Source organism: Centropristis striata, chromosome 5, assembly GCF_030273125.1.
Source record: "Centropristis striata isolate RG_2023a ecotype Rhode Island chromosome 5, C.striata_1.0, whole genome shotgun sequence".
Taxonomy (NCBI): Eukaryota; Metazoa; Chordata; class Actinopteri; order Perciformes; family Serranidae; genus Centropristis; species Centropristis striata.
Genome location: NC_081521.1, coordinates 41,417,976 through 41,431,384, shown reverse-complemented (window position 1 = coordinate 41,431,384; position 13,409 = coordinate 41,417,976). Strand labels below are relative to the sequence as shown.

At 38.8% G+C, this 13,409-nt stretch overlaps 2 protein-coding genes across 2 annotated transcripts in view; one reads left to right on the top strand and one right to left on the bottom strand.

Moving 5' to 3' along the window:
• Positions 1-4,236, top strand: part of plxnd1 (plexin D1) — a 99,496-nt gene extending 95,260 nt beyond the window's left edge. The window contains exons 34-36 of the mRNA XM_059333873.1: positions 133-273; positions 390-464; positions 3,238-4,236. Coding sequence (XP_059189856.1) covers positions 133-273; positions 390-464; positions 3,238-3,354 — 333 coding nt within the window. The 3' untranslated portion in view covers positions 3,355-4,236. The remainder of the gene's footprint in view (positions 1-132; positions 274-389; positions 465-3,237) is intronic.
• Positions 4,237-4,590: 354 nt separating this feature from the next.
• Positions 4,591-13,391, bottom strand: LOC131972138 (rhodopsin-like). Its single transcript, XM_059333916.1, has 5 exons — positions 12,892-13,391; positions 12,631-12,799; positions 12,261-12,426; positions 9,644-9,883; positions 4,591-5,350 (listed from the first exon to the last, which is right to left on the bottom strand). The coding sequence occupies exons 1-5, from the start codon at positions 13,250-13,252 to the stop codon at positions 5,222-5,224; spliced, it is 1,065 nt and encodes a 354-aa protein (XP_059189899.1). The 5' UTR covers positions 13,253-13,391; the 3' UTR covers positions 4,591-5,221.
• Positions 13,392-13,409: the final 18 nt, after the last annotated feature.

Genomic DNA, 13,409 nt, shown 5'->3' with positions numbered 1-13,409 from the left:
CTATACTGATCACTGGTAGCCAGCTCTGCAGAGCATGAAATGGGCAGCAGAGCCATGCTTCCAAACTAAAATGCATATTGCTGCAATATATTATTTAAAATGTCCTGACTGAAATAAGTGTGTTTTTTCCAGGACTCCCCCACCAACAAGCTGCTGTATGCCAAGGAGATCCCTGAGTATAAGAAGAGGGTGCAGTGCTACTACCAGCAGATCCAGGAGATGGCTCCGCTCAGCGAGCAGGAGATGAACGCTCACCTGGCTGAGGAGTCACGAGTGAGTCAAGTGTTCAGGAATCCCTGTGTGTTAGTCACCGGGCGCCATAAAAGACTGCAATTCCACACAAGTTTTATTCTGGAATCTAATACTTTTGTCTTTTGTCGATCTTGCAGAAATACAGAAATGAATTCAACACCAACCTGGCCTTGACAGAGATCTACAAATACGCCAAAAGATACAGAAGCCAGGTAAGAGAAGAGCTTGTTGCGTTACTTCTTTGTGTTTGTGATCTCAGATAAGATATGTTGTTCGTGTTTAAACGGGCCCTTTCTGCAGCCACAACACCTCAGTCGACCTTTTCTGCTGTTTGAAGCATCACAGATAGGTATCAGAGCGTGACGTATCAGCGTGGAGGATCGTGTGCTTGTTGAGAGATGTAAACAGCGTTACAACCTGTCTCTCAAACGTGTCCAATCATCCCATCCAGCCTACATACAGTACACCTTTCACTTGGAGTGGCTTTGACTCTTTTAACGTACACCATCACCCCGATCTGCTCAATGACACAGTTAAAGGAACACTCCACCGTTTTTCCATATTAAAACATGTTATTTGGGTAAGTAAGACGAGTTGATACAGACCTGATCATATCATCACTCCTGACGGAAGTGAGAGGGAGCGGAAGTGATGATATTACTGCGCCGAGTCGAAGTGCTCCCAAGTGCTATTCCGCCATACATTATAGTTCTCCTTTTTATCCGCTTAGAAAAGCGCCACGTTTTATTTTGTGTGGCCATACTTGGTGGTTTAACTACTCGTGTAGCTGTATTTAAATAGGGAAAACGTGGAGGAGTTTGGTCGCTTCTAACTGTCCATCTGTTTGGATCCTAATGAATGAACTGGGCTAAGCTAAGTGCTAGCCAAGTGGCGCCGCGCGCCAGGGCGATTGAGTGCACGCATTGAGACGCAAGAGGTCTGTATCAACTCGTCTTACTTGACCGAATAACATGTTTTAATATGAAAAAACGGTGGAGTGTTCCTTTAAGTTGCTGTTCCATATCTTGTGTTTCTCTTTGAACTAGCCCTCTCCAAGCCCTGCTGTCCTCCCCCATGTTTCCTTGCTGCTGTCACTATTCTGTGGAGAGGCTTAGTCAGTGGTGACTGTGCCTTAATGGAGCACCCTCATGATAATACCGTTTAGCTGCTTCCCTCTGTCATGCTACTGTACTGACGTGGGCCAGGGGCTTAGACTCTGATTCACAGCGCTCTGTGAATGGCCCTCTGATTGCCTATTCTCTCGCCCCGGCTCAGTTCGCTCTGCCTCGTAGCACACTGCCGCTAAGAGCCCATAAATCCCACTGACACCGTGACAACTATTGGGCATGAAAAACAGAGCAGATGTGGGTTTTGTAAATATGTGAAGAGCAAAAGCTTTTGTGGTGTGGAGGCATGCGTGAAGGCTGGAGAAGAGCTGAAGCACTTCACTTGTTCCTCTGCCACTCTCCCTTTTCTCTTGTGCAACTTTCTATGTCCAGGCAGGTGGCTGGTTTCCTCCCTCGTCTAGATAGAAAGATAGATGAGGGATGGGAAACTTAAATGCTGGAGGGGGCCACCATTTCTCATCAACACTCCCACATATAGGACTGTTTAACTTCACCAGATATGATGAAACTGCAATTTTAAATATGTTTAGAGTGCAGTAACTTAACATATTTCATGCTCAAATGCATAAAATGCATCAAATGCATGTATAGCAGTATAAATAGGAATACAAAAGGTTTGAAGCAATTAACCCATTGAAGCCTGGAAAGCGGATACGTCGTTTTGTAGTATTTGTATAAGCTCTCAAATACTTTTTGAATTTCATTTCTATCTGCTACAGAGGCTGAAAAATCTATTATTTAGTAGAAGCATTGACTCTTCTGTTGAATTTCCAGAAAAACTTCAGGTTTTAGGGGCTGATTTTAAAATCACCCAGAGGTTTTACAGGAAGTTTTAGGCATCAATGGGTTAACTTAACCAGATATGATGAAACTGCAATTTTAAATATGTTTAGAGTGCAGTAACTTAACACATTTCATGCTCAAATGCATCAAATGCATGTATAACAGTATAAATAGGAATACAAAAGGTTTGAAGCAAATAAAAAATAACCACTTACTGTGATTTCTTTTTTTCAGTGCAAGAACAGCAGACGTTAATTAGCAATCAATTAGTCTTGCAACATTAATTGCAAGACGTAATTTTGTGCATTTTTACACTGCACTTTTAATATTTCATGCTCAAATGCATGTAGTTGTACTGAGGGACACTTCAAGTGAGGGTGCGGGCTGTATGTGGCCCCCGGGCCCCTCCAGTTGCCCATCCCTGCTCTATTCTATGAGTTGGGATGGTTGTGTAAAATGTAAATAATGTAAAAACTAAAAAAAAAAAAAGGTTTCTTAGTTTGAGCATTAGATATCTTGTCTGAATGGTTTTGAAATGTTTTTATACATTTTTTACAGTGTCACAACTGTTGTGGGATCAGGGTTGTTTATCAGGACTCCTTTTTTGTAATTGAGGTTAGAAGATTCAAGAGTTCCCAGACTGGCGTTACATTTGGACTCAAATTTAAGTTTAGGACTTGGAACTTGACTTTGCACTCTTTAGTCTTGACTCAGTCCTGGAGTGGAAAGATGTGAGTCATAATAATATAGTTTTTTTTGCTTCCATCTGTGACTACAGAGGTCAATGTCAAACTCACATGTTTGAAAAGTATTGCTGTGTGTTTATTTTTGCAGAACATGTGATTTTTTTTTTTCAGTGCAAGAACAGCAGACCAACATTAATTGCAAGAAGTCATTTTGTGCATTTTTAAACTGCACTTTTAAGATTTCATGCTCAAATGCATGTAGTTGTACTGAGGGCCACTTCAAGTGAGGGTGCGGGCCGTATGTGGCCCCCGGGCCTCCAGTTGCCCATCCCTGAGATAGATGCATGAATGCTTGACAGCCATTGAAAGTTGCTTTTTTTCTCGGTCAGGTGGTGAGCGCTCTGGAGTCCAACCCCACCGCACGCCGCACACAGCTGCACCACAAGTTCGAGCAGGTGATTGCTCTGGTGGAGGACAACATCTACGAGTGCTGCAGCGAAGCCTGAACCTGCCGGTGTCTTTTCTACTAGCCATCTCTTCCTCCTGCTGACAGCTGCCTTTCTCCTACATAGTTACTTGGGAACGTCTGCCACTGAGGAGTTAGCCTTCATAAGTGTCATTATTATTCCCACTGCAGACTAGAAGAAGCGTGGAAAGTGGCCAAGGACTTAAACCTGCCTCTCAAGCGTCATACATTCAAGCAAGGTGTTTCTCCTCTGATCCGGGAGTGCCAAGCAATTTTTCCTGAATCTTTCTCCATGACACAGACAGAGTTCCAGTCTGGCTCAGCTATGCTTTAGAGGGAAGGTGGAGATTTTTCTGGATGTCTTTACAGTTACTGGGACCTACAGTAAAGCCCTGGTGGCGATCTTAACGCACTGAACCCTTTTGTTAAGGGAACGAGCCAATGATGCACTGTACTGTATTATAATGTCCATAGCAATATTTATAGATGTGTTATAATGCTTTCAAGTGGCCTGTTCATCAGGATGAGTAAGAAGGAGCGTGATAAGCTCCTCCCATCTCCTAAAGCCTGCAACGTTCTCAGGTGTGCCTGGCACCCATCGGTGCTTTGAACAATACGTCCCAATGTGCTTTGCAGGTTGATGATGGGTTGCGGAGGAGGAATTTAAATGAAATGATGAAAAATTTATGAAATCAGATGTAATGTGGTTCAAGGGAAGAGCTGCATCGCTATAGAAGTGTTGATCAGTGTGCTTGTAAACGAATGAATTTCATGTTCTGACCAATTTAAAAAGAGGGAAAATTTACATTTATGAGTAAAAATGTGAGCTCAATATAAGGAGAGACTGTATTTGTGATGCCAAATGACTTGTCAGAGTTTGTGAAATAAATTACAGTATTTAGGATTTTAATGTGTCTAATGATGACAATGTGTATTGTACCAAGTGTTTCATTTCTACATTACAGCATTTACATTTTAACAACATTTGAAAGCTATTAAAATCTGGCCTGCCACCCAAAAAGCACACAAAGTAGCATCTGGAACTTCTCAGAGAGCCTCGTAAACGTTCCTATGAAAGAGCAAGTTAGGCAAGAGTCATGCAGACATTTAGCTTTATTTTTATTGCAGGACAAAGAACAACTCACACAATATCCTATAGCCTTTACACAATGAACAGAATAAAATCCCTGTATCTCTTTAATATACATTCTGACATCCGTTCAGACACAAAAACATCCAACACACGCACACACATACACACACATACACACACACACACACATCGTCCCTCCTGCAGGAGTCACCCCCTCCCTGCAGAGGCTTTTTTCAGGTCCATCTGTTTACACTCATGTCTCAGTCAAAGCCAAGAACAAACTAACAACCCAGCTTTGTCACCAGAAAGACAGAGAGCAGAGGACAGCCCCATCTGATGCTCTGAGAACACATCCCAGATATCTAAACAAATTCATGACTAATTTCACCTAAGAAATCATAAAATAGATTGTTTTAAGCACATTTTGGAGATACATGTCTGCAACAATTACTCAAACAAGAGTGGATGTGGATGAAATCATGCAGTTTGTTTTCACCTATTATGTGTTTTTGGATAGCGGGGAGCTTGGAACGTGTTCAGTTGGATCATCACATGGACGACACCCCCTTGATGCCGGGTTAAACTCTACGAAGCCAGCTGAACACTTTCCACGATTAAATGGATTGAAAATACACATGCTGGCTCTTGAGAATGTCAGTCCCACCAAATGTGCATTTGTGCCGGTGCATTGAAGACACATGGAGAGGTGAGTCAAGAGGATTGGCCAATAGAACACAGTGCTGCTTGGCGGTGGTGGGTCCCTAGGTGTGCAGGGACAGATGGGACGGGGACAGATGGGAGGACGGGGGGCCGGTCAAGCAGGGGCCACCTGGCTGGACGAGACAGACGAGGTCTGGGTTTTGGAGGTGGCAGCAGCGGCGCCCTCGTCGTCTCCAAATGGGTTTTTTCCACAGCACACTGTGGTGATCATGCAGTTTCTGAACTGGAGGCCAAAAAAAAAAACCCAGAGTAAATAAAACCTTAGTAAGTTTATTAACCCTTTATCAGGCAAAGAACTATATTTGGTAACTTCAGTGGACATCAAAATGGGGTCAAGAAAAAAGTTGCAAATTTACTAGATTAAAGTGGCAAATCTACAAGAAAAAAGTTGCAGATTTAAGAGATTTAAAGTGGTGAATCTGCGAGAAAAAAGTTGCAAATTTACTAGATTAAAGTGGCAAACCTACAAGAAAAAAGTTGCAAATTTACTAGATTAAAGTGGTAAATCTACAAGAAAAAAGTTGCAGATTTACTAGATTAAAGTGGCAAATCTACAAGAAAAAAAGTTGCAGATTTACTAGATTAAAGTGGCAAATCTACAAGAAAAAAGTTGCAGATTTACTAGATTAAAGTGGCAAATCTACAAGAAAAAAGTTGCAGATTTAAGAGATTTAAAGTGGTGAATCTGCGAGAAAAAAGTTGCAGATTTACTAGATTAAAGTGGCAAACCTACAAGAAAAAAGTTGCAAATTTACTAGATTAAAGTGGTAAATCTACAAGAAAAAAGTTGCAGATTTACTAGATTAAAGTGGCAAATCTACAAGAAAAAAGTTGCAGATTTACTAGATTAAAGTGGCAAATCTACAAGAAAAAAGTTGCAAATTTACTAGATTAAAGTGGCAAATCTACAAGAAAAAAATTGCAAATTTACTAGATTAAAGTGGCAAATCTACAAGAAAAAAAGTTGCAGATTTACTAGATTAAAGTGGCAAATCTACAAGAAAAAAGTTGCAGATTTACTAGATTAAAGTGGCAAATCTACAAGAAAAAAGTTGCAGATTTAAGAGATTTAAAGTGGTGAATCTGCGAGAAAAAAGTTGCAGATTTACTAGATTAAAGTGGCAAACCTACAAGAAAAAAGTTGCAAATTTACTAGATTAAAGTGGTAAATCTACAAGAAAAAAGTTGCAGATTTACTAGATTAAAGTGGCAAATCAACAAGAAAAAAGTTGCAGATTAACTAGATTAAAGTGGCAAATCTACAAGAAAAAAGTTGCAAATTTACTGGATTAAAGTGGCAAATCTACAAGAAAAAAAGTTGCAGATTTACTAGATTGAAGTGGCAAATCTACAAGAAAAAAGTTGCAGATTTACTAGATTAAAGTGGCAAATCTACAAGAAAAAAGTTGCAAATTTACTAGATTAAAGTGGCAAATCTACAAGAAAAAAAGTTGCAGATTTACTAGATTAAAGTGGCAAATCTACAAGAAAAAAGTTGCAAATTTACTAGATTAAAGTGGCAAATCTACAAGAAAAAAGTTGCAGATTTAAGAGATTTAAAGTGGTGAATCTGCGAGAAAAAAGTTGCAGATTTACTAGATTAAAGTGGCAAATCTACAAGAAAAAAGTTGCAGATTTACTAGATTAAAGTGGCAAATCTACAAGAAAAAAATTGCAAATTTACTAGATTAAAGTGGCAAATCTACAAGAAAAAAGTTGCAGATTTATTAGATTAAAGTGGCAAACCTACAAGAAAAAAGTTGCAGATTTACTAGATTAAAGTGGCAAACCTACAAGAAAAAAGTTGCAGATTTACTAGATTGAAGTGGCAAATCTACAAGAAAAAAGTTGCAAATTTACTAGATTAAAGTGGCAAATCTACAAGAAAAAAGTTGCAAATTTACTAGATTAAAGTGGCAAATCTACAAGAAAAAAGTTGCAAATTTACTAGATTAAAGTGGCAAACCTACAAGAAAAAAGTTGCAGATTTACTAGATTAAAGTGGCAAATCTACAAGAAAAAAGTTGCAAATTTACTAGATTAAAGTGGCAAATCTACAAGAAAAAAGTTGCAGATTTAAGAGATTTAAAGTGGTGAATCTGCGAGAAAAAAGTAGCTTTTTTTCCCCACTTCTTCGTAAATCTGTGACTTTTTTCCACGCAGATTTGCCACTTTGAATGTCTTAAATCTGCGACTTTTTTTTCTTGTAGATCTGCCACTTTAATCTAGTAAATTTTCAACTTTTTTCTCGAAATATTTTTATTTTTTATTTCGGATATCCGCTGAAGTTACCAAATACGGTTCTTCGCCTGATAGTAAACTTCACCCACCAATGACAGTTTAGATCATTACAATATCAGTTATCAGTTTTTTGAGAGAACTCAAGAACTTTAAAATTATACCGAAAAACAAACAAAAAACTACATCAAAATACTAATATAATAATATATATATTGTTTATATACTCTTACACAACTTGTGCAGAATAATTCCAGTCCCATTCATCCAGTCATATGCTCAGAACTCCCCAAACACATGCATTTTCCCTTTATATTATTTATTTTTAAAGTCTGCATGCATGTGGGTCTTTGAAACGGACCGATCACATGATTAATGATACTTGGATTATGCTGTGAGAATTTGTAAACTGGTGATTTGAGATAGTCTTGCTGATGTTAAATGCGAGCCCCATTAACTTCAAATAATCAAGAATTTATTCTGTTTGTGGATTCTTTGTTCACCATGTGATACAGGCATAAAAACAATATTTTCTTTGAGAATTCATGGTAACACTGGCTGAGAAATGAATATACAAATTATCATTCTATATAGTGCTCCTTTAAGTAAGACTCATAATCCCATAAGTATTACCAGCAAAATTTAAAATGGGATTTGCCTTTGAACTAGAGGATAAATTCAGGTGTTGGAGCAGCACAACAACAGAAATAAGTACATATAAATACAAAAAAGTACAAAATCAATTATTATGAGTGTATAAAATAAAAATACAACTAATAAAAATGTATTAAAGTCAAAATTACATGGAAAAATGTATCACAACTAAACGTACTCATTAGATTGAACTGTAACTAATATATTATTATATATTATACTGTTAATACTAATACTAATGAGTAACATTGGTAACCCTTCCTTTTACAGTCCGGTAATTACCAGGTAAATACCTGGTAATAAGATGTATTTACAGGTAATAATGTAATTAAATGTAATTACAAGTACTTACCAGGTAATTACCCAGTATTTATTACATATTTATCTGTAAATACCAACAAGTTACATGATATTTACTAGATATTTTCCTGACATCTACTCGGTATTTACCCAATAATTACCTGGGAGATATCCTGCAATTGCATATTGTAGACAATAAACCAACTGAATGTGTCTATATGTGACTTTGTTATGGTGATAATAACTTATATATTTACCTGGTACTTACCAGGTATTTACTCAAAAATGATCACATATTTACCTGTAACTACCACTTATTTACCTGGTAGTTACCTGATATTTACCTGATAAATACGGCCAGTAAAAGGAAGGGTTACCATAACATTTTAGTGTTATAGCTGGTTCAAGTAGAGCTAGTCATAACTGCTTTATGTTTCATTAACTAGGCCACTGGTTTACAAACTCAATAGTCTAGACGGAATTGTCCAAAAAGTGAAAGTGAGGAGCATTTATGGGTACAAGTCAGGAAATGTCAGGAAAAATGGTTCCCAAGCAAAATTTTGAGTTTTTCACCTTCTCATTTGCATATCAAAATGGCCGCCGTTGGTCGTTGGACCATTTTCCCCAAGTTTTATTGTAAGGAGGCAATCAAAGATGAGGAACTTAAGTTTCTGGATCTATAGTCTAGGGTCAGAGCAAGGATATAGTGGAGGCTCAGTGGCTTTTTTATGTATATGTATATATATATATGCAAAATACCAACTTTTAAGGTGAAATTAAGCATTATTTGTGTCATTTTTTAAGGCCGACATAAATATTCAATCAATATCACTTTTAAATGTTCCAATTGGTATTTTGCATATATTTATATATATTCATATAAAAGACACTGAGCCTCCACTATATCCTTGCTCTGACTCTAGACTATAGATCCAGAAACTTAATTTCCTCATCTTGATTGACTACTTACAAAAAAACTAAGGGGAAATGGTCCAACGACTGTGCAAGATGGGCAATTTGATGGACATTTGATACAAATTAGAAGGTCAAAAACTCAAAATTTCGCTTGGGAACCATTTTTTTGACTCAGCACCCTTGAGATATGTAAGGTAGGCCGGTTCCTGACTTGTACCCATAAATGCTCCTCACTTCTTATAGGAGGCCTTTATTCTGAAATCCGTCTAGACTACAAAGGAGACTTTGAGGTAGTAGGTAGGAAGAACCTGAAAGTTGTACTTACATTCTGTACGTGAGAAAACGTACGTTCCCCCACTGCCTTCACTGTAGCTCTCTCTTATAAAAATAAATGCTCCACATACTGTACCTGTCTGTTCAGCAGGATGTAGATGACCGGGTTGTACAGAGAGGCGCTCTTAGCGAAGAAGGCTGGAGCCGTCATGAACACTGGGCCGAACTCAGTTCCCTGATTGGCAAAGATGTACCAAGCCACGGTGGCGTAGGGCACCCAGCACACCAGGAAGGAGATCACCATGACGATAACCATACGGGTCACCTCCTTCTCCGCTCTCTGGGTGCTTTCAGACTCCTTCTGCTGCGCCGCAGCCTGACAACACACACACACACAGAAGGAGGTTATTAACTTACTGAAAGACTCATCTGTGAACAAAAGAGTCAGAATTAGACTCCCACACTGAAAGACAGGTCTTTAAATCAAAACTATCAATAGAAAACTATGAACTATACAGTAATTAAGTCATGTTTTCTCATGTTGTTAACATCTAAGTTAACATCTGTAATGGTTTAAAATACAGCAGTAAAGCAAACAGCTTATCTTTCATTATTAAGTCACCAATTATACATAATTATATATGGATAGATCATATTTATTGAAGTAGGGTTGTATGAGATATTTATCCAGTCTGTGTATTACACATTAGACATTAGCTCTCTCCAAGGTGATTATAGTTAACGAAAACTAACCCAATAACGAAAACTAGAATTGAAAAAACATTTTCGTTAACTGAAATAAAAATAGAAACGGGAGTTTTTAAAAAAAACGATAACGAACTGAAACTGTATTTTGTGGTTACAAAACTAACTAAAACTAAACTAACTAAATTATAGTGAAAATGTCCTTAGTTTTCATCTTTGACAACTTTTTTCATACATAAACCTTTTTGGTTGATATGAAATCTTTTTCATCTATCTGGTTTTATGACTTAATAAACTTATTGGGGCTGAGATGGATCAGACAAAGGAAATAAAGGAAACATTTATTGTGACCTTATTGAATCTGGACCCAACAAATACCCCATTACAAAAAACTAAAACTAACATTAAAACTAATAAAAACTAAACTAAAACTAAGCATTTTCCAAAAAATAAAACTAATCAAAACTAGAAAACTCACTCTAAAAACGAATTAAAACTAACTGAATTTGAAAACAAAAATTGACAACGAAATTAAAACTAAAACTAATGAAAAATCCAAAACTATTATAACCTTGGCTCTCTCTCCACCTTCAAACCACAGCTCAAGACTCACTTGTTTAGATTAGCCTTTTCTCTTTGATCTGCCATCCTAATTTTTGCTCTGTTTGTTGTTTTTATGTAGTCGTTTGTTTTTATGTAGCTGATTGTGTTTTGTTTTTATCTCGTGTTTTTTGCTCTGTTTGTGAGGTGACCTTGAGTGACGTGAAAGGCGCCCATAAATAAAATGTATTATTATTATTATTATTACCTACAGTAGATGGTGAACGGCACACCCAGGCAGGAGTACCGCACCTGAAGAAGGAGCTAAGCAATGTATTGCAATAGCAACATGTATTTTAGCTACCTTTGGTGTATCTAATCTAATCCTTAAAAACAACAAAGTCGCAAAATAACACAAAATTAGCGATTGCGGTAGAATGGCGACTCCCATGTTCTGTGATGTAAAATGACATCCAGCTACTGTAGTAATACACCAACTATGGATAGTACCTCATACAACCCCAACAAAAATTCCTCAAAACTAAATCTTTCCTATGAGAATAGAAGGGCTGGTGCTAGACACTTTTTTGGCCACTTGGGGGCAGCAGAAAGCAAAGTTATCATAACAAAATTTACATATTATTTTAAGTTGTTAGGGCAAACTTGTTGGCAAAAGGTTGCTTATTTATACATCCAGCAGTTACGCAACATCATTATCATTCGTACGTAGGAGCGTTATTATTTTTGGACTTTTAGCTCCGATTTTGGTCTCCACTTGAAGCTGTTATCTCTTTAACTTAAACGTGAGAGGCATAACTTCAGCTTGGTCTCCACCAACTCCTGAAGGAAATATCTGCTAAATGATTCACTGTTTTCACAAGTTCTTTATTCTTTACTTTGTCTGTCTAGCATTTGGTGGAGCACGTAACACAGAAGGTGTTGTTTTTTTCGCTGAGAACACCTGCCTGCTGCTACAGGAAATGGCACCAACAGCACTGTGAGTGAACCATAACAGTAAAGTTTAGAGGGAGACCTCACATTGAGCTGAAACTTGCTCTAACTAGCTGTAAAGTCAAGGAGTCCACAGATTCAGGTAATAATTCTCTGTAGGTTAATCACTAAGAGGGACCTCTAGCATTGTCGTTCATTTTTTGGTAGAAAAATAAGCGGCTTTATTTAAAAATGTCAGGATTATTTTTTAACTATTCATGACTGCTTATACATTATCAATGACGTTATGTCATTATTAATGAAGGCATCAGGAGGACGCTGTGCGGGCAGACTGTCCTTCAGCTGGAGGACCCCAGAATAAGCTGCCATGTTGGCAGTGATCTGCCCTCCTGAAGTGTCCTTGAGCCACTAAATCCCTCACATCTCCAGAGACTCCTCTCTGTGATGCTGCTTACCTCCCTGTGGAGGGGAGATAGGTAAAAAAGAATTCCTCTACGAGGATAAACAAGGTATCACATCCTCATAATTAATAGTTTGTCTGGCAGTGGGCCTCTTACCGCTCGCACGGTGCAGAGTAGACGACTGTAGCAGAAGAAGATGATGAAGAGGGGGATGGAGAAATGGAGGACAAACATATAGATGACAAATGAGGTGTTGTTGATCTCGGGCTTGGGAGTGTAGTAGTCAATCCCACAGGAACACTGCATGCCCTCGGGAATGTACCTGCATACACACACATAATAATAATCAAAGACTTTCCATCAACACCATCACACAGTTTCTGATACTAGATATGTGTCTTTGAGTCAGTGTGCTGAGAGTAAATAAAGGGAATCTCTGATGTGCTTTAGTGTGCAAATTAGGAGTAGAGTATTTATGTGGTTTTAAGAGCCTGGCAAGCACAGTGTAGACAGAAACATAGAGTACCGGGACCATCCGAGCAGAGGGGGGGCAGCACAGGTCAGGGCCATGATCCATGTGAAGGCCAGCCCAGCGATGGCGTGTTTCTCCCCAAAGCGGAAGTTGGTCATTGGCTTACAGACCACAATGTAGCGCTCAATAGCCAAAACTACCAGAGACCAGAGAGCGATCTCTCCTGAGACATGACAGAAAATAGGCTTAGTATATTTACTTGATATTACACACTCAAAAATGTATGTTTTACACACGTTAAAACCCGTCTCTTACCTCCTAAAGTGGCGAAGAATCCCTCGATGTTGCAGCCGGTGACCCCTAAGATGAAGTATCCATGCAGAGCTGTGTAGAGAGTGACTGTGAAGCCCCCAAAGACCATGAAGAGGTCGGCCACAGCCAGGTTGAGGAGGACATAGTTCAGAGGAGTCCGCAGCTTTTTGTTTTTCACGGTGACATAGAGGGTGAGGAAGTTGATGGGGAAGGCGGTGCTGATGAGGAACAGCATGTACGCAGCCAGCAGAGAGTACTTCCAAGGCTCAGCCAGGTAGTACTGAGGGTACTCAAACGGGCTGCGGACCACCCCGGTCTTGTTAGACATGGGGACATAAAAGTCGGGTCCTTCTGTGCCATTCATGGCTGCAGATGATGGTGTTTTTTCTTCCTGTGAGAGCTTAACACAAACAGTTTGTGCCTCTTCTCAGAATAAAATGAAGTGAGGCAGTGTTGTAGTGCAGCCGTGGTGCAAACGGGGGAGAAAGGACGGCTGGAGGGAAGGATCGGGTGGAAGTAAG